Genomic DNA, 27,548 nt, shown 5'->3' with positions numbered 1-27,548 from the left:
GATGGCATGCAGTCCTTCTGCACCGTCTGCTGCCAGCCAAAGATGTAAAAGATAGATGGAGTGGATCGAAACAAGAAATAGACCAGATTTGTTTTGTACTCATTTGCCTCTTCCCCTGTCTAGGGGACTCATTCCTCTAGGTCACACTGCAGTCACTCACAGAGAAGGTGCAGCGAGCTAAATCTAGCCATGTATCAATCAGAGGCCACGCTAACCTCCTTGTTCCAATAAGAAGAGTAACTTAGGTGCACCATTTCTTATTGGAACCCTCCATGAACTCCTGCCTGAACTACTCCTTGATTTAAAGCCACCCCCTTTGTGGATTTTAGCTCCCTGAAGCCAACCCTGTAAGCCGTGTCGTCAGTCGCCCCTCCCTCCGTCAGAGCAACGGCAGACAATCATTCCGCGCCTTTTTTCTGTGCGGACGCCATACCAAGGCAAGCATGGAGTCCGCTCAGCTCACTTTGGCAATTAGGAGCACATTAAACACCACACGCATTATCCAGCAGTATATGCAGCACCAGAACCTGGCAAAGCGCTACCGGGCGAGGAGGCGACGTCAGCGCGGTCACGTGAGTGATCAGGACATGGACACAGATTTCTCTGAAAGCATGGGCCCTGACAATGCATGCATCATGGTGCTAATGGGGCAGGTTCATGCTGTGGAACGCGGATTCTGGGCTCGGGAAACAAGCACAGACTGGTGGGACTGCATAGTGTTGCAGGTCTGGGACGATTCCCAGTGGCTGCGAAACTTTCGCATGCGTAAGGGCACTTTCATGGAACTCTGTGACTTGCTTTCCCCTGCCCTGAAGCGCATGAATACCAAGATGAGAGCAGCCCTCACAGTTGAGAAGCGAGTGGCGATAGCCCTGTGGAAGCTTGCAACGCCAGACAGCTACCGGTCAGTTGGGAATCAATTTGGAGTGGGCAAATCTACTGTTGGGGCTGCTGTGATGCAAGTAGCCCACGCAATCAAAGATCTGCTGATATCAAGGGTAGTGACCCTGGGAAATGTGCAGGTCACAGTGGATGGCTTTGCTGCAATGGGATTCCCTAACTGTGGTGGGGCCATAGATGGAGCCCATATCCCTATCTTGGCACCGGAGCACCAAGCCGGCGAGTACATAAACCGCAAGGGGTACTTTTCAATAGTGCTGCAAGCTCTGGTGGATCACAAGGGACGTTTCACCAACATCAACGTGGGATGGCCGGGAAAGGTACATGACGCTCGCATCTTCAGGAACTCTGGTCTGTTTCAAAAGCTGGAAGAAGGGACTTTATTCCCAGACCAGAAAATAACTGTTGGGGATGTTGAAATGCCTATATGTATCCTTGGGGACCCAGCCTACCCCTTAATGCCATGGCTCATGAAGCCATACACAGGCAGCCTGGACAGTAGTCAGGAGCTGTTCAACTACAGGCTGAGCAAGTGCAGAATGGTGGTAGAATGTGCATTTGGGCGTTTAAAGGCGCGCTGGCGCAGTTTACTGACTCGCTTAGACCTCAGCGAAACCAATATTCCCACTGTTATTACTGCTTGCTGTGTGCTCCACAATATCTGTGAGAGTAAGGGGGAGACGTTTATGGCGGGGTGGGAGGTTGAGGCAAATCGCCTGGCTGCTGGTTACGCGCAGCCAGACACCAGGGCGGTTAGAAGAGCACAGGAGGGCGCGGTACGCATCAGAGAGGCTTTGAAAACCAGTTTCGTGACTGGCCAGGCTACGGTGTGAAAGTTCTGTTTGTTTCTCCTTGATGAAACCCCCTGCCCCTTGGTTCACTCTACTTCCCTGTAAGCTAACCACCCTCCCCTCCTCCCTTCGATCACCGCTTGCAGAGGCAATAAAGTCATTGTTGCTTCACATTCATGCATTCTTCATTCATTCATCACACAAACAGGGGGATGACTACCACGGTAGCCCAGGAGGGGTGGTGGAGGAGGGAAGGAAAATGCCACACAGCACTTTAAAAGTTTACAACTTTAAAATTTATTGAATGACAGCCTTCTTTTTTTTGGGCAATCCTCTGTGGTGGAGTGGCTGGTTGGCCGGAGGCCCCCCCACCGCCTTCTTGGGCGTCTGGGTGTGGAGGCTATGGAACTTGGGGAGGAGGGCGGTTGGTTACACAGGGGCTGTAGTGGCAGTCTGTTCTCCAGCTGCCTTTGCTGCAGCTCAACCGTACACTGGAGCATACTGGTTTGGTCCTCCAGCAGCCTCAGCATTGAATCCTGCCTCCTCTCATCACGCTGCCGCCACATTCGAGCTTCAGCCCTCTCTTCAGCCCGCCACTTACTCTCTTCAGCCCGCCACCTCTCCTCCCGGTCATTTTGTGCTTTCCTGCAGTCTGACATTATTTGCCTCCACGCATTCGTCTGTGCTCTGTCAGTGTGGGAGGACAGCATCAGCTCGGAGAACATTTCATCTCGAGTGCGTTTTTTTTTCTTTCTAATCTTCACTAGCCTCTGGGAAGGAGAAGATCCTGTGATCGTTGAAACACATGCAGCTGGTGGAGAAAAAAAAAGGGACAGCGGTATTTAAAAAGACACATTTTATAAAACACTGGCTACACTCTTTCAGGGTAAACCTTGCTGTTAACATTACATACATAGCACATGTGCTTTCGTTACAAGGTCGCATTTTGCCTCCCCCCACCGCGTGGCTACCCCCTCCACCCTCCCCCCTCCCTGTGGCTAACAGCGGGGAACATTTCTGTTCAGCCGCAGGCAAACAGCCCAGCAGGAATGGGCTCCTCTGAGTGTCCCCTGAAGAAAAGCACCCTATTTCAACCAGGTGACCATGGATTATATCTCACTCTCCTGAGGATAACACAGAGAGATAAAGAACGGATGTTGCTTGAACGCCAGCAAACATACACTGCAATTCTTTGTTGTACAATGATTCCCGAGTACATGTTACTGGCCTGGAGTGGTAAAGTGTCCTACCATGAAGGACGCAATAAGTCTGCCCTCCCCAGAAACCTTTTGCAAAGGCTTTGGGAGTATATCCAGGAGAGCCGCGAATGCCAGGGCAAAGTAATCCTTTCACATGCTTGCTTTTACACTATGTATAGTATTTTAAAAGGTACACTCACCAGAGGTCCCTTCTCCGCCTGCTGGGTCCAGGAGGCAGCCTTGGGTGGGTTCGGGGGGTACTGGCTCCAGGTCCAGGGTGAGAAACAGTTCCTGGCTGTCGGGGAAACCGATTTCTCCGCTTGCTTGCTGTGAGCTATCTACAACCTCCTCATCATCATCATCTTCTTCGTCCCCAAAACCTGCTTCCGTATTGCCTCCATCTCCATTGAAGGAGTCAAACAACACGGCTGGGGTAGTGGTGGCTGAACCCCCTAAAATGGCATGCAGCTCATCATAGAAGCGGCATGTTTGGGGCTCTGACCCGGAGCGGCCGTTCGCCTCTCTGGTTTTCTGGTAGGCTTGCCTCAGCTCCTTCAGTTTCACGCGGCACTGCTTCCGGTCCCTGTTATGGCCTCTGTCCTTCATGCCCTGGGAGATTTTGACAAAGGTTTTGGCATTTCGAAAACTAGAACGGAGTTCTGATAGCACGGATTCCTCTCCCCATACAGCGATCAGATCCCGTACCTCCCGTTCGGTCCACGCTGGAGCTCTTTTGCGATTCTGAGACTCCATCATGGTCACCTCTGCTGATGAGCTCTGCATGGTCACCTGCAGCTTGCCACGCTGGCCAAACAGGAAATGAGATTCAAAAGTTCGCGGTTCTTTTCCTGTCTACCTGGCCAGTGCATCTGAGTTGAGAGTGCTGTCCAGAGCGGTCAAAATGGAGCACTCTGGGATAGCTCCCGGAGGCCAATACCGTCGAATTGTGTCCACAGTACCCCAAATTCGACCTGGCAAGGCCGATTTAAGCGCTAATCCACTTGTCAGGGGTGGAGTAAGGAAATCGATTTTAAGAGCCCTTTAAGTCGAAATAAATGGCTTCATCGTGTGGACAGGTACGGGCTTACATCGATTTAACGCTGCTAAATTCGACCTAAAGTCCTAGTGTAGACCAGGGCTAAGTCGGGGCAACACTACAAGACGGCTCCTAGAAAAATAACTTTTTCCGAAGGCTTTCAGGTGAGGACTGCAGGCCTTGTCTACCTGCTTGTCCTAGACTCTAGTAGGGCTGACGCGGGAAGGAGCAGGACAAGGAGAGCAAACAGAAGCAAAGCCTGATGCTGCTGCAACAATTTGTATTCAGCCTGCTCAAGACTCTTGTGTCCCCAAGGCTTATTACACTGCACACCTGGGAGAGAAAAAGTCTCCCCGGGACAGGGTCCTCCTCCTCCCCCACCCCCGGGCCTGGTCGCCCTCCCTCTGCAGCTGGCCCAGGCGAAGGGGCTCGAGAGAGGGCGGCTGGCCGCAGAGGCTCGCTGGGGACGAGCCCAGGCGCTGTCAAACCTCGCCGGAGATTTTCGCGGGCTCGGCTCCGAACAGCCTCGTTGTTTCAGTGGGACCCGAGGGTTGGTTCCCCGGGGGGGGGAGGGGAATAAAGCACCCGCCAGATCCGCGGGGAGGGGCACGTGGACAAGCGCGGCTGCCGCGGCGGGAACGGACACGGGCGCCCCCTTCTGGGGCGGCCGAGGCGGGGCGGGGCCTGAGGGGCCGCGCGTGGGGAAGCGGCGGCCGTGGGCCCTTTAATGGCTCCCGCCCCCTGTGGCCACGTGGGGCCGGGGCCGGGGCGGAGCTAACCGGGGCGGGGTGTCTCCGTTAGCGGAAGCCGGAAGTAGCTGCAGACCGCAGATCCGCTCGGCGCCCCGAAAAGCGGAGCTCGCGCTACAGTCTCTGCTCCCCGCGACCATGGCGGGGGTGAAAGGTACCGAGCGGCGCTCCGCAGCCCGCGCGGGGGCGGCCGAGGCCTGCCCCGGAGACCTTCCCCCAGGCTCCTGGGGAGCTCCCGAGTGTCCCCCGAGCCTCGTCAGCCCCCCCGTCACCCCCCCGAGCCTCGTCAGCCCCCCATTCCTTCCCTCATCAGCCCCCGATCCCCCCGAGCCTCGTCAGCCCCCCCGTCACCCCCCCGAGCCTCGTCAGCCCCCGATTCCTCCCTTCGAGCCTCGTCAGCCCCCCCCGTCACCCCCCGACCCCCCTTCCGAGCCTCGTCAGCCCCCCATTCCTTCCCTCATCAGCCCCCGATCCCCCCGAGCCTCGTCACCCCCCTCCTCCCCTCGTCAGCCCCCAATTCCTCCTCCCCGGCCTCCCCCTTCCGAGCCTCGTCACCCCCGGCCTCCCCCTTCTGAGCCTCGTCAGCCTGATTCCTCCCCTTGTCATCCCCCGATCCCCCCTTCCGAGCCTTGTCACCCCCCGATTCCTCCCCTTGTCATCCCCCGACTCCCCCTTCTGAGCCTCGTCAGCCCGATTCCTCCCCTTATCATCCCCCGATCCCCCCCTTCCAAGCCTCGTCACCCCCCCCAATTCCTCCCCTCATCACCCCCCGATTGCCCCCGAGCCTCGTCAGCACCCCTCCTCCCCTCGTCACCCCCCGAGCCTCGTCAGCCCCCCGACTCCCCCTTCCGAGCCTCGTCAGCCCCCCGACTCCCCCTTCCGAGCCTCGTCAGCCCCCGATTCCTCCCCTTGTCACCCCCGATTCCTCGCCCCGATTCCTTCCCTTGTCACTCCCCGATTCCTCCCCCAGAGCCTCATCAGACCCCTCCTCCCCTTGTCATCCCCCGATTCCTCCCTCGAGCCTTGTCACCCCCTCCTCCCCTCGTCACCCCCCGATTCCTCCCCCCCGAGCCTCGTCAGCCCCCGATTCCTCCCCTCATCACCCCCCGATTGCCCCCGAGCCTCGTGAGGCCCCTTCTCCCCTCGTCACCCCCCGATTCCCCCCTTGAGCCTTGTCAACTACCCTCCTTCCTTCGTCACCCCCCTCGTCCCTCCGATCCCCCCTACAAGTCTCGTCACCCCCCGATTCCTCCCGTCGTCACCCCCGATTCCTCCCCCCCGAGCCTCGTAACCCCTCTGATTCCGAGCCTCGTCACCCCCCGATTCCCTGCCCTCAACCTTTCTATCCTCCCGAGTTTTGTCACTCATGATCCCCTTCCCCTGATTCTCCTCACCCCTGCTTCCTCCTTTCCCAGACACCCTACTCTCCTGAGTCTGGACATCCTGATCCCCCCACCCCCCTGCCCCCTAGCCTTGTCACAACCCCAACCCCCCTCCCCCCCCTGCTAATTCCTCCTCTTTGAACCACTGTATTCCTGAGCTGAGCTTGGACACCCAGATTCCCCCCTGCCACTGCCCTGGCCCCCCAGCCACGGGACCCTTCAGAGCCTGGACTAGGGTTGCCTGGACTAGGGTATTGTCCTGGAGTCTCCAGGATTTAAAGATTATGTTATGTGATGAAATCTCCAGGAATTTGCCCAACCAAAGTTGGCAACCCTAGCCTGGACACCCTGATTCTCCTCTCCCCGCCGCAAGTCTGGGCACCTCAATTGCCTCCCCCAGCACCACCATGATACTCTCCTGAGCCTCATCGTTCCTGATCTTGCCCCCCCCCCCCCCCCCCCAGCCACGGTACCCTCCCGAGCCTTGACACGCAAATTGCCCCCCCCCCCCCGAGCTTGGACACCCCAGTTCCCTCCTGTGAGGCTCGTCACCCCTCGATTCCCTCCCTGCCCAGTCATGATACCCTCTCAAGCCTTGTCACTCTTGATTTGCCCCCACCCTGAGCCTGGACACCCCGATTCCTCCTCCTGAGCCACAACATTGCCGAGTTCCTCCTGTTCCCTCCTCCCCGAGCCTCGTCGCCTCTCCCTCACTGGGTTGTCCTTGTTCCTCCTCACCTCGCTCTCCCCCTTGCCCCTCTCAGTCTCCCTGACATCCCCGATTCTCCCATTCTTTCTGTCCTGGACCCACCTCCATTTCTCCACACTGTTCCCCCTCGCCTCCGAGTCTGGACACCCCCAGTTCTCCCTTGTGGCCTCCTCACACACCTCTGATTCTTCCCCATCCTCCCTGCCCCCGAATCTGGTCCCCCTCAGTTCTCTGGATCCCCTGTTTCTCGTTTTGCCTCCAGAGTAGCTCTCCAGCTCCCGCACCCTTCCGCAGGTGTTCCCTAGATGACTAGATATCCCAATTTTATAGGGACAGTCCGGATTTTTGGGTCTTTTTCTTATATAGGCTCCTATTACCTTCCACCCCCGTCCTGATTTTTCACACTTGCTGTCTGGTCACCCTCGTGTTCCCTGAAGTGGCTGACATCTGTAAAAGTTGTGAATAATTTTGGAAGGCTTGAAGTGATGTTACAAAAGGCCTTATCCTCAAAGATCAGGATCCAATGATACCTTGGCCTTTTTTACCTTGGGGGTAATGAGAGAGACTTGCTGGTTTCATTTTTTGCTTTCCATGCACTCTTAAGTTGCTACAGTGTGTGGATTGCAAACAATGTAGGGAATGGTTTAAAGTCTAATAAAAGCCTTATTTCTGTTGTGTGTATCTTGATTTCACAAGGTATAAAAATGCTATTATTAGATTTTAATGAAATTTTAAAAAGAGTAAAAATCCCTTAAATTCTATTTTGAAGCATCAATAAGTTGTTGCTATGGTCATTCAACGAAGAATATGGTATCAAGAGCAGAAAAGGTGCAGAATAAAAATCAAACGAATGAGGAATGTATCTGCTACAATTATCAATTGTAACCAAGTCACACAATGAATTGAAATAATGAATCACTTTGCATTGCAGCTGCTGATTCAAGTCAAGGGCAGTTTTTACTGAGTCTTGGAGAAAGTGTTGCTGTGACAATGTCAGGGTGCCTTCCTCTTAAAGTTATAATAATTATTGTTTTGTTTTGAGTTTTCAGCATAACAGTCCATTTCTTTGTTCTTGTACAGCCCTTGTTGGTTTATCCTTCAGTGGAGCCATTGGTCTAACGTTTCTTATGTTGGGATGTGCCCTAGAATATTATGGGTAAGAAATAATTCAGTTCAAAAATAAAAATTGACTTTGTTCTAACTTTGTGTTCTTGAACTGCCCATGTAAATACACATGCAGTCTAGTTGTATGTCGGTCCCATATAATTTGGAGTATGCACATTTAACCATTGTTTTATTAGCTAAAAGGTAAGTTCAGTAGTTAACTAAGAATTGTGGATTCTGATTGGATGGCTTTGTAACCCATTTAGCTTTGCATTATGATTATTCATGTTAAACCTACTGTCCTAGAACACCATTGTAAGGTCCAGAACCAACAGTTGGTAATGGGGCTATAGTTATTGTAAATCCACTATTTTCATTGATGTTTAACTCCTGTAAAAACTGGACTAAAATCATTGTACTCTGAGTCTCGGGTAGCAATATAGTATTGTTTAATGAGTCTGTAATTTTAACTTTGTAGTAGTATTTTTGCAATAGATTTCTCTAGTATTGATTTGATTTTAATATTTTACTGATTTTATTAAAATAGTAATACTGAATGGAGTAGAGGTGAATTTATCTGACATTCACAAGCAGCATTAAAAAAAATACAAACGATATTTAAATTTTACTAATTCTAAACAACAACCAGATGGTTTATTTTTGAAAAAGTATATAAAAATAACTGTAAAATTCACTGAGTTTTAAGATTAACTATTAGATATACCTTTTCCAATAGTGACTAAACATGCTTACATATCAATTGTTTTCTGATAATCAAAAGGCTAAAAAGTAGGTTATTTAGTACAAACATTGGTCCTGATCTTACAAAGACACACACACTTAATTTTGTATATGTGAAAATCCCTTTGAAATCTATAAAGTTGTCTGTCTGATTTGATTTCAATGTGAAAAGTAACTTTTTCTTTTTGGGGCTTTTTCTCCCACAGTGTGTACTGGCCCCTGTTTGTCTTGATATTTTACGTCCTTTGTCCCATTCCTCACTTCATTGCAAAAAGAGTAAGCGATGACACTGATGCCGCTAGCAGTGCCTGCAGGGAATTGGCATATTTCTTCACAACTGGAATTGTTGTTTCTGCCTTTGGAATGCCTATAATTCTTGCACGTGTTGAAGCGGTACGTTCTGCTGACTCTTTCTTATGATAAGAAACTTACTACTGTTGCACATTTGTTGACAGTTCTCATGCCCCTGCCTAGCTTATATTGTTGCTCTTTTCAGCTCAAATCTTGGGAGTCATTTTTGTTCATGAACTTTCATTCTCACCCCTTATGATCCTTAACTAGTCTGCCTACTCCCATTTCCAGAATTCTTGAAAGTGGCTCTTCTGAAATCTGTATCTGTGCCTGTTCCTTTCCTGTCTTGGGTATTACAGCTCTCTTATTCTGGTTTTCTAAAAATTCTGTTTACTGCAATTTAGGGTTTCCAAAATTATGTGGCCAAAATGAAATTCTTGTTTAAAGAAATTACCTTCCTGGTTTTCAAAACATTCCTCAAACTTGCTCTGCCCTACCTTTTATCCACCCACTAACTCCATTCCTCTCTGCCCCATCCCTGAGCTGCTCCTCTGTGGGATGGATTCAGTCTGACACTGGTTCTTTGCCATGTACGTGGAACTCTTTCCTCCCTGCTGCTAAACTACTGAAACACTTTTTTTCTTAGTATCACTTTATAGACTTCCTCTTCTGCTTAGGCTTTTGTACGCTTCATTCTAATGTATTTTGTAATGCTCTGTATGAAGGACACTATATAAAAACAGTTTTATTTGGGCATAAGCTTTCGTGAGCTAAAGCCCACTTAATCAGATGCATGCAGTGGAAAATACAGTATTTTCTACTGCGTGCATCTGATGAAGTGGGCTTTAGCCCACGAAAGCTTATGCCCAAATAAATTTGCTAGTCTCTAAGGTGCCACAAGGACTCCTCGTTCTTTTTGCTGATACAGACTAACACGGCTACCACTCTGAAACCTATATAAAAACAAATTGTTTTAGCAATTGTAGGTTTTTGACAGTAGGCAAAACCAGAAATGCCCACAAGAGGGTACTCTAATCCCTAGCAACATCTCCTAAGTGCAGAATATTTTTAGGACTGGGGCATGGGATTGTTTGGCTACAAAAAGCTATTGCTATATATTTTTGCAAATTATTGTTCATTGTTATTCCTTGCCTTGATTTTATGGAATATCTTCCAATTTGTAATGCATAAAAGCTAGGAGAAAGCACTGGGTTTGAAAGAATTCTCTGTATACTGTATTATTTGTTCTCTTCGCCAAGAGGATTCTGCTTTAAGATAATTATTTAGTTCTGAAAGATAGTGTATTAAAGAAGACTGTCTAATGAAGGGAGAATTTATAAGTATAATACTAGTTATTTCAGTGGTTGCTAATTGAATGCTTGAACTGAATCAATTGTTTGTTGGTCTTTTCCCTTATGCTTTTAGCACCCATGTGTAATATTTCATTTAGCTTATCTAATGCATGAAAGTAACAGAACTGTACACGTTATGTAAACCAAATAAGGATTTTTTTTCTTCTCATCTTGTATTTCAGATCAAGTGGGGAGCCTGTGGTCTTGTGCTAGCTGGCAACGCAGTCATTTTTCTTACCATTTTAGGCTTTTTTCTTGTATTTGGTAGAGGAGATGACTTTAGCTGGGAGCAGTGGTAGGACTTCACTATAATGATGGTGATACGCAACACACACGTTTATATACTGTATATATGTATGTGTGTATGTTGGAATGTTTGTGCCTGCACATGTAGCCTTATGCTATCCGAACATAATTATGCTTTTTTACACTTGTATGTCAGCCAAATTAAGGGCAAAGAGCCTTCTGACAGCTTTTTTAAATAGGTACAGAATAAGCTGAAATCACAATTGCTAAATCTGTCCTTAAATCTTTGTTTACACAGTGTGCACTATTTTATTGATTTTTAGTTTTTAATTTTGATATAATACTATTGGTATATATGTTGGAAGTCAGCTAACATATCTGACATTTTTAACAGCATAATCAAAATGGGCCTGTATATTGACTATACTGTTTAGTCTCCTGGTTTTGCTAACTTGATTAACTTCCGTTTTGTGACTAGGATGGAACAAATATTTGCCTTTGTATTCAGATAATTGTAATTTTCAGTAGCTTGTTCTCTCAGTTTAAAAAAAAAAAAACATTGAATACCTATAATAGCTGCTGCCAAGTTTCTCTTTTCTAATCCACGATAAAGGGAGAGTGAGAAGTGTTGGATGTTCTAGGATGCTGTGTTGTAATTTCTCTGCATTCTCAGGCTCACCTTTGTATTAATGGCCCATAGTGCACCCCCAGAAACACATCTGGTCTTGGAACTCACTACTACAGGTAAAGGGAAGTAGATTCAACAAACACCCTCCCCTCCACTCGTATTCAGCATTCAACAAATAGAAAAGGAAAATATTGTGTTTTCATCCTACTCTACTTGTAACTGTGGGTGTATGTTGGGGGTAATCTGATAATAACTCCATTTTAATGTCTTACCATGTTAGAAACTGACATTACTTCTTATGTATAGTTTCCCCACCAAAGAAATATTTCAAACTGCTGTCAGAAAGTTTATAATCAGAATGCATTGAACACCTCTGTTGTATTGTGAGTCAAATGCCTGAATTATAAAGAAGTGAAGTGTTCCAGTTAGACGTCTTTAATACAGCAGATACTATAGGACTTGGTATTTCCTCAATTCTTATCAATTTTTTTAAAATACTTTTACTCAAACTCTTACTTTCAACTCTTGTAAGAAAAAATGGTAATATTCAAACAGTACAATATATTTTAAATGTCATTATTCTAATAAACATTTACATAATCACACTATTATTATATTAGCAAATTTTACTACTCTGAGACAGTGAATCCTTCAGATTGTGAAGGAAGCATTTAATTTTGTAGAGGTTTATTCTGACGTGACCTTAACTTTAGAGGCATATGTAATAAATTTCAGTACACCTGAAAAGGAGCAAGGAACTAGAAACTCTAATTTATTTTGTCATAGAAAAATGGGTGCATCAAATTCTGACATTTGCAATTAGAAGAAACTGAATATTTAGATTGGGTAGATATTTTAATAACCAGTTTTGTGGAATAGCAATTTGAGAAAGAACAATTTTCATGCTTGCATATTTGCAGCTTATTTATTCATAACTGAATGTTGCCAGCCTGTGAAGATATGGAGAATAAAATACCATGAATAAATATGCAACACCCATGAAGAGTCTGGCCTATGGAACTGACGTATGCTATCTCCCCTAACCTAGAAAAATATCTGCACAAGCATTTGATGTCCAAAATAACTTCCCACAATTGACATCCTGTGGATTTCCACACAAATAAAGGCTTAAAAATTAATTACTGCTATGTCAATGCTTTGAGACTGTGGACTTTGGTTTATCCTTCTTATCAATGAAAAAAATGTAAACTGAAAATATTTTTGAAACACAAATAATGCAACGTACTCAAATTTCACTTTGCTGATAGGAATATGTTGCTTATTATATATTTCACATAGATATAGTTTTAAATTTGTTTAGACACAAAACCGTTATTTTATCTTCCAAGTTGAGACTGCACTATATTGATGTGATGAAAGTTTCCACAGCACTGAAGATTAGATGTAGCATTTGCTATTTGCTGCATTTTCAAACTGAAGGAAACTGAAAATCATTAAGTGTATCTGAAACACAATTTTTCTTGTAAAACACTTCCTTAAAGGTTAGTTTTCCTGGCCTCTTTAAAATTATCATTGCTAGCCTTCACTGTAGGATATTTAACAGAGGAGTATGATGTCAAACATCAGCAAACATTCTTGTGTTTTTGTTCATGACTTTCATAATCAAGGCCACTATCCTTATGTGTAAAATTTGTTGCACTATGCTGATTTTAGTGTAGAATGTTATAATTGTAAAATATTACTCAGGGAAGTTACGTGCTCAAATTACGAGTTGAGCTGTTTGAGGAAAATTCACTTTTGGTTTATCTGTTTTGCCTGGATTTTGAAGAAGTAATTTTTTGTATCACAAATTGCTGTTCTTTCACTCCACCATTTAGTTGAGTGAAAAATAAGGAAAGGATAGTTTAAAGTACAAATGGTGTTGGATCCTGCAGATAACTAAGCTTGTGAGTTGCCCCATTAAATTTAATGGAACTAATTTGAATAAAGGATTGGTCACTCGGGGTTTAAATGAATGTTTCATATTTCACTCTTTGGACTCGATACACAGAAATGAAGAGGATGCACTAAACACATTTCACAGTTACCACTCCAAAGAATTTTCTTTAAGGTGGTGGTGATTTTTTTTTTTTACTCAAAAAGGGGGGTTTGTTGCAGTTCCATGGAAATAAAGAGACTGTGAGACATTAACTATCAATATCCCCTTCTTAATCAGCATCAGAAACAATCTTTTAAAAAGAATGGGAGGAACAGAAAACCAGGTCCTACTGAGGCTGCTCTAATGCTTTGAAGACTTTTTGTGTTGCACCTAGCTACCATCAGGGTGGGTACATTACAAATCAGTAGATAGCTGGTTGGAGACAGTAAACATAGTTGGGTGGAGACCGTAAACATTTTTTCCCGAAAAATTGCTCCATACACTAATTCTCACTGTCAGTTTCCATGCAATTATCATCACAGTTTTCCTTTTTTAAAAGAAGTTGAAATAATAGTTAAAGTGAATGAAGAGTTTAAATCTCAGAATTCTCGTCTGGCCTCCTTAAATCTAAATTTGCCTGAATCTTTAGTTAAATTATCAGAAGTAGGAAGAAATAGCCTTCAGTTTATTTGTCAAGAGCTGTGCCCATTCACAAGAGTCTGGTGCGCTGACAGCCACTACTAGGCATAAGAGCATCCATTTATTGCAGTCTCCTTATAATGTTTTTTCTTATATGCTAGTGAATATATATCCAAAGTGCCTTAGCCTCAAGATTTATTGTACATTTGAGAAGGCATAGACATAAAAAAACTATTTTGCAATCGGATTGAAAAACTATCATCACATAATATATATCTTTACTGTTGACTAATAGCCTTTTCTGTATTTCAAAATAGAGTACAACTTTTGTAATGTTTGTAAAATATTTCTTTCCATAATTGCCAGGTTACTGAAATTATTAATACATTAGTAAATTAAAGCACTCATCTTTTTTCAAGTTGTCTAATAAAACTGCCTAAATGTAGATGACACTCAAGTTGTCCTGTGTCTGTCTTTTGTGGGTTCTGTTTTGAATGTTTTTTAAAATTCACTGCCTTTTATTACACCTAACAAAGAGAGAGGCTAAGAAACAAAAGCATAATTAACATGCTAGAGCAAGTATAATGACCTGCCTAGATGGTCAGTGCTGATGGGATCAACGCATAGTGAAACAAGTTTCAAAAACCGTATTCTAATCCAGATAGGAACAGTTACTGTTATCTAGTAAAGGTTCCTGCCTAGATGGAACCTTTTGGAACATTGTTCTGCCATGCTTGCATCCTGTTGGCACTTGTCACCATAACCATCTTCAGAACACTGTTCCACTGCACCTGGGTTTAAACCACATTCTAGCGTGCTTATTAAACCTGATGAAAATGCTGTGCAGGTGGGCCCTCCTGGAAATTAGTCTTTCCTTTAGAGCTTATCACTAATATAAATTGAGTGCTCTGTAGAAGTTTTTCTCACGTTCTTCTGTTGCTCTAACACAGGAACAGCTTCATGAGTGGTAACAAGAATGTTGACTGAGCGCTAGTGTTTTTACCACCGTATCCGCTAACCCTGCTCTCAACAGCTGTGCTACTAGCTTGCTTTGTGCTGTTTTGAGCAGTGACTTGACGTTCCTCTGCGTCGGTTTCTTCATCCATAAAATGGTAACAATATTGACCTGGGGTGTTCAGAGGCCTAATTTATTTTTTTTGTAAGCCACTTTGTAATCCTAGACTGTCACCACACTTTATGGGACTCTCAAAGGACATACACAGTTCATTATTTAATTCACTAGTGAGTAAGCAATGTGTCTGGGTATATGTTAATACTGAGAGAACATCTGTTTCCCATCAAATGGGAGCTGGTTCCAGACATTCTTTCAGTAGGTTAGTCCATGATGGCCCTCAACTTCATAACTGCCTCTCAAAGCTTGCGCGGAGAATGTTTCACAAGAGGACTCCCCTCCCTTACAGATGTTGAACATAAGAACGGCTATATTGGGTCAGATCAATGGTCCATCTAGCCCGGAATCCTGTCTTCTGACAGTGGCTGATGCTAAGTGCTTCAGAGGGAATGAACAGAAAAGGGCAGTTATTGAGTGATCCATCCCCTATTGTCTAGTCACAGCTTCTGGCAGTCAGAGGTTTTAGGGACACCATGAGCATGGGTTGCATTCTTGACCATCTTGGGTAATAACCATTGATAGACCTTTCCTTCATGAATTTATCTATTTTTTTAAAACCCAGTTATGCTGTTGGCCTTCACAACATCCCCTGGCAATGAGTTCCATAGTTGACTGTGTGTTTATTGTGTGAAGACATACTTCCTTCTGTTTGTTTTAAACCTGCTGTCTATTAATTTCATTGGGTTCGTCTGTTACATGAAGGGGTAGATAACTAGGATGACCAGATGTCCTGTTTTTAAAGGGACAGTCCCATTTTTGGGGGACTTTTTCTTATATAGGTGCCTATTGCCCCATTTTTTCACAGTTGCTATCTGGTAACCCTATAGATAACACTTCCTAATTCACTTTCTCCACACCATTTGTGATTTTATAGATCTCTATCATATCCCCCCTTTGTTGTCTCTTTTCTAAGATGAACAGTGGTGGTCATCTTAATCTCTCCTCAGATGGAAGCTGTTCTATACCTCTAATAATTTTTGTTGCCATTCTCTGTACTTTCCCCAATTCTAAATGGAAAGAGAGGGTGGGCAGTGTGTAAATGTGTTAGCATTTCAACCCCAAGGAACAGGTTTCAAATTGTGATATAGATCACCAGGGATAAGGAGGCTTCTAATCTCACACTATCTCCTAGTGATCATTTGTCCACTTTACAGAACGTTACATATCACTGAACAATCTTACATAACTGCCTCTGAACACAAGAGAGTTAGGCCTAGAAGTAGAAGGGTTTTGCAGGCCATGCACTAGGCACAGTAGCAGAGCTGTCTACATGGAAAGTTGAATCAGTTTAATTTAAATAGTCTTCTCAATTGAGATGGTTAAACCAATGCAAATCCCTGTGAGATTCTCATTTCAGTTTGAGTGGTTTAGTGCAGTTTATCTTAAACCTGTTCCCAACTGACCTAAATTAAACTGAAGAGAGCCACTTTGAAATAAGAGGGTGTCCATAGAGGAGTTTGCACTAGTTTAATTATATCCATTTACATTCACAGCTTGGTTATACTTGGAGCCACTTTCCTAAGGCCTGAGAAAAACGTTCCCGGTTCCTGCCTCTAAATAGTGCTGTTAGTTTCTCAATTTAAATGAGCGATAAATTCACACACACAAGTTAAGCAAACAATCAAAAACAAACACACTAGAATCAGCCACATAGTGGTATTTTATATTTAACTAAAAATGGTGTAACGCATTATAATGATTCCTAGAAAACTGACCTTAATTGTTTACACAGAATGATTTTAAGATGTGACATTGTTCGCTCTGTTGTAATTGTTTTTGATCTGTGATACTGCATGAAAGGACTATTTTATTAAGCTGGGTGCACACAGGTGCTAGCAGCTAATTGATTAAATGGCTCTTAAAACATGACAGCTGCTTAATGGTGGTGGGTGATGGGGACAGTGCCTCTTAATAAAATATGAAAAGAAGTGCTGACTGGTGAATTGTGGCTACATTGGAACTTAAGGACTAATTAGGCATAGAAGGAAGCATTTGATGATGATTTTATTCCATAATTTGAGCTTCTGGTTGCTTTTACCCTTCCTGATGAAGTGTGTTTTAGCAATAGAGCAGGGTAATTGGGAAAGCAGAAAAGAAGGATTTTGAGGGCAAATGTGAGCCTGCTAGAAATCAGATGTTCTAGTCCTACAAGGACTTTTGGATGTGTTAGAGGTAGTGTGGAAGAGAAAACAACAATAGTGACTCCAGTATTTCAACAGAAAAGCAGTTTATTACTAGGGCAGAATAGCAATGGAAAAATACCCTTTCAATCTATATATACAGTCAAAGTACTGCCTAGAAAACATCCTCCTTGCTTAGATAATACAGCTGTCCCCAGTTACAGTCTCCTAGGCTGCAGAGCAGCTTGCTTGGAAGGCTGGTGTATTTTAGCTGTACCCATAACAGTCCATCTGATCTACAGAAAGAAAGTGTCTTTACTACAGCAGCTCAGTGTTATTAAATGGCATTCATGCTCTGGAGCAAATAATTCCTTCCACCAAAGGTAGGTTTATAATGCTCTGAAACTATAGGCCGGCCATCCCTTGCTGCCCCGGTCCTGAGTCTGATCTGGCAAGTTGAAAATGTGTCTCCCTTCTTTTTGGCTTCATTCTGCTTAGGGTACCAACTAGCTACTTCACCATATATTGTGCAGTTTGTAGCCCCTCTTCCTTCTTACAGTTGGCTTGCAGGCACCATAGACTCCAGCCTGATTCCTCTACTGAAATGTCAACACTTCTCTATGGATTCACTGCAATAGCAGTGGAGTTCTATTTTGTTCTCCTAGACTGGTAAGTGTTCAAATTAATCTCAATCTGCTTCCTGGAGAGCGCAATGCAGCTATTAAGGGACCTAGGACCAAATTTTTAAAGGTATTTAAACATTACTGCGTTCAGTGTTTAATGCCTAACAGATTTTGGAGCCTAAATCTCATTCTCAAAAGGGATGTAGGCACTTAGTAGCCTAAATCCTATTGGCAGTCAATGGGCTTTTGGTACTAAATGCCTTGATCCCTTTTGAAAATGACACGTCGAGTTTGCAATGCTGAGCATAGCAAATGCCTAAACACCTTTAAAAAAATCTGGGCCCTAGACTTTTAGGACACAATCGTCGTGCTTATTCTGCTATCCTTGGTCCCATTCTAGTAGCTGACCTCTACCTAAAATTGCACGTGCAGCAGTTCTTGTGATTATGCTTAGATTGCCTTGATTGTGCTTCTACTCCTGTCCTGGCTCCATCCCAGAACCACCTGTAGCTCCTTATTTCTCAGAGTTAAAACTTCTTCTGGTGCTATTCCTGCTATTTTGGAATCCTCACAGACCAGTTCTAGATTTCCATGAATGTTCTGGACACCAGGTAAAGCTCTTGAAATCTGAGCCCTGCTTACACCCAATGGTTAGTTTCACAGAGACTGACTGACCATTCCCTGCTACTTCGTTCTACAAGGGCCATCAGTCCTTGTCTTTGTGGTTGTAGATGTCTCTCCCTCTTGCTCGCCTTCAGTGTTCTAATGCTTGTTAGGCCATTTATGAACCTAGGAGGGGTAAAACAATTGGGAAAGAGGAAGGGATTATTGGTTCCAATGGAACATTTCTGAGGAGAACATGAGAAAGGTGAGGACTAAGGCTCATTGGCCCTTTATACAGTCTCTGTTATTTTTGATGCTAGGTGTGGCTGGTGGTGCTATTTTATGTACAATACAATCTTGCTAATCTGCATTCTTTCCCCACAGTCTTCACACTAAGATTAAGTAGAGTGAAGTCTGAAAAGTAGGAATTAAGTCTTTTGTACACTAAGGTTCGGTGTGATATTTTCACAAATAATTAAAATGAAACTACAGTGATCCAAGTTCATTTTGTGATGCAGAAGCCTTCATTTGTTGGCTGTTCATTTACTAATTCACTCATTTGCAATGGGTCTCCAGTCACTAGTGTAAATTACCAAGGTTTTACTGTATTTATTTTGTGGTTTTATTGCAACTACTCCAGGACATGTTTTCCTGGGGAATGCTTATAATTAGATGAACTGATTCAGATGTGAAGTTAAAAATGCTAAGCATAAATGGTGGATTCTCCATCACATGAAGTCATTAAATCTCAGAACAACATCCAGTCCTGAGAGATGCTCTAGCTCAAACAGAAGTTATGGGCTTGATGCAGAAATTACTGGGTGAGGTTCTGTGACCTAATATGCAGAAGGACAGACTAAATCATAAGGGAGGGTCCCTTCTGGCCTTAAAACCTATGACTATGAACTTTTATTTTGTATTCTTGGGCTTGGATTTCACTTACCAGCAACTGAATAACGTTAGTGTTGTTTTCTTGGTCCATGTAAATGAATTACTGTGCTTGGAGTTTTGTTTTTCTATTTGAGGAATTGGGGAGAAGTTAAAGGGTATTTATTATGCTACACAAAAGCTTATGCTTGGAGTTAGAGGATTGATTGTGACACTTATATGTTTCAGTTACCCTTTGTTTTGACTTTTTAAACTCGTACTGAAGTTTCCTTATTTACTGAATTCCTGCCTAAACTTGGTATTTCACAACACAGTAGGAAACTTTATTCCCAGTCCTCCATTTAAAATAACTTTTAAAAAAAGGTCTTGCACAACATAAAAATAGAAGTGGTGGTAGCTGTAATGGCCAAATCCTCAGTGAGAATTTGGCCATTGATTTAAAAGGAGGCAGGATTGAGCTGTATGGGCCTGATCCTGTATTGTGCTGTGCACCTTCAGATTGGGCCATGTGTGTATCCCTGATACTGCCTTATAATGAATGTGCTCACGCATGACTGCCTTCTAATGGTTGGACTACAGAAGATAGGCACACCACACTATAACTAATAGTTTACAAATGGGAGAGCCCTGTGGTTTTGTAAAAACTGAAGTTGCAAAATATTGTGTGTGTGTGTGTTTTATGGTCTTTGTTGCTAGCAAATCAAAGTTACTGTATGATATAGTACACTCGAATAGATCTTTATAGTTAAGCTAATATTAAATTCAGTTCTGTTGCCCCTCTTATTATGTGTCCCCTTTGTTTCCGAAGTTCTGCCATGGAAAAACTCCATCTCTGTTCCATTACTGATTAGTCATCATGAACTGGCTTAAGAGCTGATCTTGCAAAATTCAGGCATCATAGTGTTCAGTGTCTTCAGTAGTGTCAATGAAATCGATGGGACTACTCAGGGTAGTAAGCAATAATGAGCTGCCAAAATCTTAACAACAGGTTCCCTCCTCACCCCACGAGGGGGTCGTTGCCCCCCCCCCAGGACTCCTGCCCCATCCAACCTCCCCACGTTCCTTGACGCCCTCCCCGGCCCCATCCACCCCCCTCCCCTGTCCCCTGACTGCCCCCAGAACCGGGCAGAAGGGTCTCGTGTGTCACCGTAGTGGGTGCCCACCCCACCCCTAAGAGCCAGAGGCATCTGCTGGGGGGCGAGATGGGGGGTCCCGGAGGTGCTTACCTGGGGTAGCTCCCAGGAAGCATCCGGCAGGTCCCTTGGGCTCCTAGGGGTGGGAGAGCGTTGCTGGGGGGGAGCAGGAGGAGCGGCTGCTCCCCCCACTGATTACATCAAAAGTGGCGCCTTAGGCGCCGACTCCCTGGGTGCTCCGGGGCTGCACCCACCTGCACCTCCCTGCCCCGCCCCAGCTCAGCGGGAAGCTGCGGCCTGCTTCTCAGTCTGCCCCAGCTTCCCACATGAACAGCTGATTCGCAGGAAGCCTGGGGGGGCAGAGAAGCAGGGGAGGAGGTGGAGCGGAGGTGAGCTGGGGTCGGGGGTGGGCCAGGAAGCTGCCGGTGGGGCTCTGCACCCACCAAATTTTCCCCTTGGGTGCTCCAAGGCTGGAGCACCCGTGGTGTCGGCGCCTAAGGCACCACTTTTGGCCAGTTAAATTTAGAAGCCCTTTTAGAACCGGTTGTCCCTTGTGGAACAACCGGTTCTAAAAGGGCTTCTAAATTTAACAACAGGTTCTAGCAAACCGGTGTGAACTGGCTCCAGCTCACCACTGGTAGTAAGTATTCTGTCTGGTAGCAAATGTTTGCAGGATTAGAGCCTCACTTTGATTCTTCAGCCTGAGGTGATCAGTTATTTAACTGATCACCTTATTTTTAAGCTACATTTTAGACCAAAATTCTCCACTCCCCAAGCTTACCTTTGATAGTCTGCTTTTCCTACATATGTAAAATCTCAGTGGCAGCAGTGAGAGATCTGGACGTTTTCGGGAGATCAGAATATCAGAGATAACATCCCACAAGTGGGTGTCAGAGAAGGATTTTACCCTTAGTTGGTTTTTAAAGTAGTAAAAACATTTACAGTGTAACATAAACAATCTGCATTTTACTTTGGAATCAAAGCAAACTGTACAAAATAAAATATTGATGGCCTGGGCATACAGTTATGGCATATTATTGTACTAACAGATGTACCCTCAGTCATCTTATTCACCATCCAAAGAGGAAATGGCTGAACCCTTAACTAATCATTCAAATATGCCCCTACTGATAACATCTGCAGACGAGATTAATTTAGCCTACAGAGGTTTAGTTAAAAGAATCTTGATATAAAACAATCTCTAAAATGCATTCTTTGTTTACTAGTGGTCTGAAAAATGAACAATGTATGGAGTTAGTTATGCTATAGCACTTATCTTTTAACTAAGGCACAGATTTTCAAAGGTGCCTATAGATGCAGATAGGTAACTTGTGGGATATTCAAAAGCACAACTACTTCCCTTGAAATCAGTTAAGTGCCTAATTTGTCCTGATGATTTTGAAAATCCCACTAGGCGCCCATCTGTACCTAAATTGTGGCACCTTTAGAGACTAACCAATTTATTTGAGCATAAGCTTTCATGAGCTATAGCTCACTTCATCGGATGCATACTGTGGAAAATACAGAAGATGTTTTTATACACACAAATCATGAAAAAATGGGTGTTAGTCACTACAAAAGGTTTTCTCTTCCCCCACCACTCTCCTGCTGGTAATAGCTTATGTAAAGTGATCACTTCTCCTTATAATGTGTATGATAATCAAGGTGGGCCATTTCCAGCACAAATCCAGGGTTTAACAAGAACGTCTGAGGAGGGCGGGGAGGGGGTGTTAGGAAAACAAGGGGAAATAGGTTACTTTGCATAATGACTTAGCCACACCTTATGATGGTGAATAGATATGTGGGCACAGTTGGCAACGGGCTTTGTTGCAAGGATAGGTTCCTGGGTTAGTGGTTCTGTTGTGTGGTATGTGGTTGCTGGTGAGTATTCGCTTCAGGTTGGGGGACTGTCTGTAGGCAACGACTGGCCGTCTCCCAAGATTTGTGAGAGTGTTGGGTCATCCTTCAGGATAGGTTGTAGTTCCTTGATAATGCGTTGGAGGGGTTTTAGTTGGGGGCTGAAGGTGACGGCTAGTGGCGTTCTGTTATTTTCTTTGTTAGGCCTGTCCTGTAGTAGATGACTTCTGGGAACTCTTCTGGCTCTATCAATCTGTTTCTTCACTTCCGCAGGTGGGTATTGTAGTTGTAAGAATGCTTGATAGAGATCTTGTAGGCGTTTGTCTCTGTCTGAGGGGTTGAAGCAAATGCGGTTGTATCGCAGAGCTTGGCTGTAGACAATGGATCGTGTGGTGTGGTCAGGGTGAAAGCTGGAGGCATGTAGGTAGGAATAGCGGTCAGTAGGTTTCCGGTACAGGGTGGTATTTATGTGACCATTGTTTATTAGCACAGTAGTGTCCAGGAAGTGGATCTCTTGTGTGGACTGGACCAGGCTGAGGTTGATGGTGGGATGGAAATTGTTGAAATCATGGTGGAATTCCTCAAGAGCTTCTTTTCCATGGGTCCAGATGATGAAGATGTCATCAATATAGCGCAAGTAGAGTAGGGGCGTTAGGGGACAAGAGCTGAGGAAGCGTTGTTCTAAGTCAGCCATAAAAATGTTGGCATACTGTGGGGCCATGCGGGTACCCATAGAAGTGCCGCTGATTTGAAGGTATACATTGTCCCCAAATGTAAAATAGTTATGGGTAAGTCACAAAGTTCAGCCACCAGGTTAGCTGTGACATTATCGGGGATAGCGTTCTTGACGGCTTGTAGTCCATCTTTGTGTGGAATGTTGGTGTAGAGGGCTTGTACATCCATAGTGGCCAGGATGATGTTTTCAGGAAGATCACCGATGGATTGTAGTTTCCTCAGGAAGTCAGTGGTGTCTCGAAGGTAGTTGGGAGTGCTGGTAGCGTAGGGCCTGAGGAGGGAGTCTACATAGCCAGACAATCCTGCTGTCAGGGTGCCAATGCCTGAGATGATGGGGTGCCCAGGATTTCCAGCTTGATTATCATATACATTGTAAGGAGAGTGATCACTTTACAGAAGCTATTACCAGCAGGAGAGTGGGGTGCGGGGATAGAAAACCTTTTGTAGTGATTAACACCCATTTTTTCATGATTTGTGCGTATAAAAACATTTTCTGTATTTTCCACAGTATGCATCCGATGAAGTGAGCTGTAGCTCACGAAAGCTTATGCTCAAATAAATTGGTTAGTCTCTAAGGTGCCACAAGTACTCCTTTTCTTTTTGCGAATACAGACTAACACGGCTGTTACTCTGAAACCTGTACCTAAATTGTGTTCTTAAGGCTATTCCAGGTAAATCTGTATCCCAGTCAGATTACAGATGTTTAGGTGCTCTATTGACATCTAGAAGAAGCATACTGGGAGACAGGCCACACATCTTCCATCATATCTGGGTGGCTGTTGGACAGGGTGGTCAAGGTCATCAGACTTCTTTCAAATGTAAGGCTGGCCATTTTAAAACATGGTTTAGGGTATCCACAAGTTTCCAGTTTGAATGAAAGGCAGACATATGGCAATTCAGCTTCAAAAAGAGCTCGTTTACAGATACCATACTAATCACCATGGCTGTCTATGGATTTGACTCTCCTTGCCCTAAGTTTCTAATTTATAATTTGTGTCAAGTAGAGAAAGGACAAGAGTGTTTGCTGTCCCTCAGTAAAAGAATGACTTTATACACACACACAGAGAGCGCAAAACAAAACAAACAAACAAACAAAATATGTGCACTGGCAAGTCCAGTTCATCCATTCAAGCTCAATGGACTTTCTTGCTATTCTTACCCTATTTTTTGCTCATTAGTAGCAAAGACACTATAGGGCAGGTAGGGGCAGGCCATGCTTTTTTGTGTAACTTATTTTGGCTATCTATATATGTAAATGTGTTCCTGTTTTTTGTTTTTTTTGCAGGATAATATCACTTCATTAAAACTCAGGCTTGAATTTTCATTCTGCCATAACTATATTGAATGAGGTTATAAACATCTTGTCTAGAAAGATACTTGATGGTGGATTTGAGAGATGCACTGAAGGGCATGTATGGAAGTTGCTGAATACTAATTGTAATCAATAGCTTTCTTCTAGAATGTTTTGGTTAACTGATGGGTTTAGGTAGCAAGATAAGGCTAATACCCTGGAATGTCATCTTCTGTAGATCTTGTGCTCCCTTTTAAAAATGTATTTGGGCCAAGCAGAATCTAACAGGGAACAGATTCAGAGATCAGGCCCTTATTTTAATTAAAAAAACAAACAAACTGGAAATGTCCCTCTTTTAATGCATGTGATTTTTTATATATATATGGTGTGAACAGGATATTGTTTAACTTAAACTGTATATAAATCCAGATAAGTGGTTGATGAATGAGGCCTGTAATCCCTGTTTATATAAAAGGTCCACTGCAAATCATATTTTGATGTAATTGGCATAGTAAAAGTGTCCAGAATAAGATCACTGATTGATTATCTTGTTGTTCAGTAAAGCCCCTTGAAATTAATGGAAAGACACCTGTTGACTTCAATGAGCTTTCGATCAGATCCTAATAGAAAACTGCCATAACTTTGTACATCTAATTCCACTTTAGGGACTAGATAGTACTTAATGTACCAATGTAACATCCAAAATGTGTATAATTGCAGGAGTCTCTAACAAAATGTCCTTCAGGACAGCTAATGTCAAGGATGTGTTTACAGGGGCATAGCTGAACCTGTTCTCACTTCCTCCTTTAATGTGCTCCCTCTGAAACAAACCCTAGGGGAGAAAATATTCTCAAGCTTAAAGAATTCTGTATAATGATGCCAGGATGAAGAAGAAGTCACCTATTGTAGTTATCCCACCACTGGAGAACATAGACATACAACATCATTGGAAACTATATGGATGCTGCCTTTTGTTTTTTCTGCAGCAAGTTATCTTTAAGCAAGTGCAATAGTTGCCCGATATTGAGACAGTTTGGGCCTACTTCTGCCCTCAGAAGTTACAGAGATATGGTGGCATCTCAGAAGGCAGAATTGAAATCGGTGAGGACAAACTGGCAATCTGACACTTACTCATTGACTTTAAGGTCGGAAGGGACCATCATGATCATCTAGTCTGACCCCCTGCACATTACTCCTGGGAGAATTCTGCACCACTATGTGCGCACATAATTGATGAGCCGTGCAAATCTTATTTTTTTTGGTGCAGAAAAAAGCTTCTGCTGGAAAGTTGCTGGAGTTCTGCCTTTTGCCCACCAGAGGGCACTATGGCAATGGAACAGAGCAGCACCTTCTGGCCAGCTAGGGAAGAGAGAGAGCCTGCCTTCTTCATAGCACCTGGGTCAGGAGACAGGATATGGGGAGACAGACAGCATGGGGCTGCTGGGGGGGGGAGGGTCAGACAAAGACTCATAAGGGCTAGTTGGGGAGGACAGACTGGGGCAGGGGCTGAATGGGAGTGGAGGCACAGGGCCACATGGGGACAGGGAGGTGATGTCTGGGGGTGGAGGGACACCTGGACAGAGGGTGCAGGGATACATGGGGATGGGCAGATGTGCCTTACTGAATGGGAGAGGCTAGGGGTCAGTCAGGGTCTGCATGGGGGAAGCTCCTTAACAATCCCCCCCCCCCCCAAAAAAAAAAAAACCCCAATCTGTTGCATACTTTTCCCACCCATACCTAACAACCCTCCAAGTTCACAACCAGGCTCCTTCCCAGCAATTTACTTCCCTCTCCCTCAGCTCCTCAGTTACCCCTGACTCCCCCAAACCTTTGCACTGCTTCTGAGGGGTGTGGGAAATACATTTTCTGTATTGTAGTTTAAATGAATTATTATTCTGAGTTCTGTATTAATATGCCTGGTAAATCTATTTGTCAAAACGTTTCCTGAATCTTTTTTGTGGTCTGTATTGTTACAAACCTGCTTGTTGACATGTATTTTGAAATAAATGAACAAAAATAATTGAAACTGGTGTGATTCTATTGTGTTATTTTGACAAAAAATATGCAGGATGTGAAATATTGTGCACAGAATTTATTTTGTTGCAGAATTTAATTTTTTGGCACATAATTGCCCCAGGAGTAGCACATTGCAGGCACAGAACCTCACCCACCCACTGAGCTGTGGTGGTAGGACTCCTCTTGAATAAATTAGGCAGCCTGACCTGTGGGGGCCTGAGTCAACTTAACTGAAGTCAGTGGGCTTTGGATTAAGCCCTCCCTTACCATGTGTGCTAACTACATATGCTAAACAATCTGTTCCACCTTTCATTTTGCTGTGGCACTTGGGGTTCCTTTCCCAGACCTGCAGAAGAGCTATATGTGACTTTAAAGCTTGTCTCTCTTATCATGTAAGTTGGTCCAATACCAGATATTACTTCTCGACCGTATCTCTCTAATATCCTGGGACTGACATGGCTACAGCTACACTGCAGTTATCTTCTCATTGACTATTTGAGATCATGTGACTAGTAAGGACATCATGAGCATAGCCCAACTTCAGTGCGGATCTTTCCATTGACTTCCAAGCAAGTTGGCTTTAGACCCATCAACACTGATTATATACTTAGTGATTCATGAGAAGATACAATATAATGGAATAATTTGCCTGCAATATCAAGGGGGGGGGGGAAGGCAATCAGTTACTCAAGTAAAGGTTTCACAGAGGACCACAGAGCAGCCGAGATATAATACTCTACCATCAACAAACTAAGGAGGGGTTATGGCTGTGTTTTCAGAGGCAGTTGAGGTGTATATGACTTTTTCAAAAGCCTGTTGTCTGTAAGACTAATTTTAGATCCTTTTATTATGGCATTATTAGGTATACAGTATGTTCTACATTATACTTAAACAAGCATTTTGGGAAATGTTTATGATAAATATCCCCATGTTTAACATTTTCACAACAGTTTTGTTCTTTGTCTGAATGTTTCAAAATACTTTTGTCATCTCTAATTTTGGTTTTTTCTGAATTAAACTTTTTAAAATGTTCCGTATTTAATATAAAAACGGAATGAGCTGTTTTATATCTCAAAGTACGTGGCCTGGCCCTGTGTGTGTCTATGTCTAACTTTAGTGTTAACATGTGATCCAGCTGAAAATACTGGTGTCTTCTGAAACTTTTCAGGGCATGGGATTTCTCTTCAAATAAAAAAAAAATGCATTTATGTGACAGAAGTTTTTAATTAACTTAGTTCTAACTTCAGATTCTGTTCTATAATGCTGCTGCTGACAAGTGATGGATGAATAAGTAGCTAATAATAATAACTCATGGCTATGCATATTACATTTTCTTCAGTGCCAAGAATAATTAGACTAATAGACAAATCAACAAAAAGTAGACTTTCAGTATCACTTCCCATAGGGAAGTACTGAACTCTCTTATTCTTTGTAAAAGAGTTTTTAAGTAAATCAAAGGGCAAAACCCAATGTTTGTTTGTTCTTCCATTTGTTCTTTTGACAC

General features: G+C 44.0%; 1 protein-coding gene and 1 long non-coding RNA gene across 2 annotated transcripts; both read left to right on the top strand.

Moving 5' to 3' along the window:
* Positions 1-4,668: 4,668 nt before the first annotated feature.
* On the top strand, positions 4,669-14,098 carry LEPROT. Its single transcript, XM_037907076.2, has 4 exons — positions 4,669-4,829; positions 7,847-7,922; positions 8,818-9,004; positions 10,437-14,098. Exons 1-4 carry the CDS (start codon positions 4,814-4,816, stop codon positions 10,551-10,553), a joined length of 396 nt encoding a protein of 131 aa, XP_037763004.1. The 5' UTR covers positions 4,669-4,813; the 3' UTR covers positions 10,554-14,098.
* Positions 14,099-18,090: 3,992 nt separating this feature from the next.
* LOC122461474 lies at positions 18,091-24,861 on the top strand. Its single transcript, XR_006283392.1, has 3 exons — positions 18,091-18,132; positions 23,399-23,555; positions 24,023-24,861. It is a non-coding gene; the product is annotated as an uncharacterized LOC122461474 (long non-coding RNA).
* The last annotated feature ends 2,687 nt before the right edge of the window (positions 24,862-27,548 follow it).

Source organism: Chelonia mydas, chromosome 8 (genome assembly GCF_015237465.2).
Source record: "Chelonia mydas isolate rCheMyd1 chromosome 8, rCheMyd1.pri.v2, whole genome shotgun sequence".
Lineage (NCBI taxonomy): Eukaryota > Metazoa > Chordata > Testudines > Cheloniidae > Chelonia > Chelonia mydas.
The sequence above is the reverse complement of the archived record's forward strand: the minus strand, read 5'-3'. Positions and strand labels throughout refer to the sequence as shown.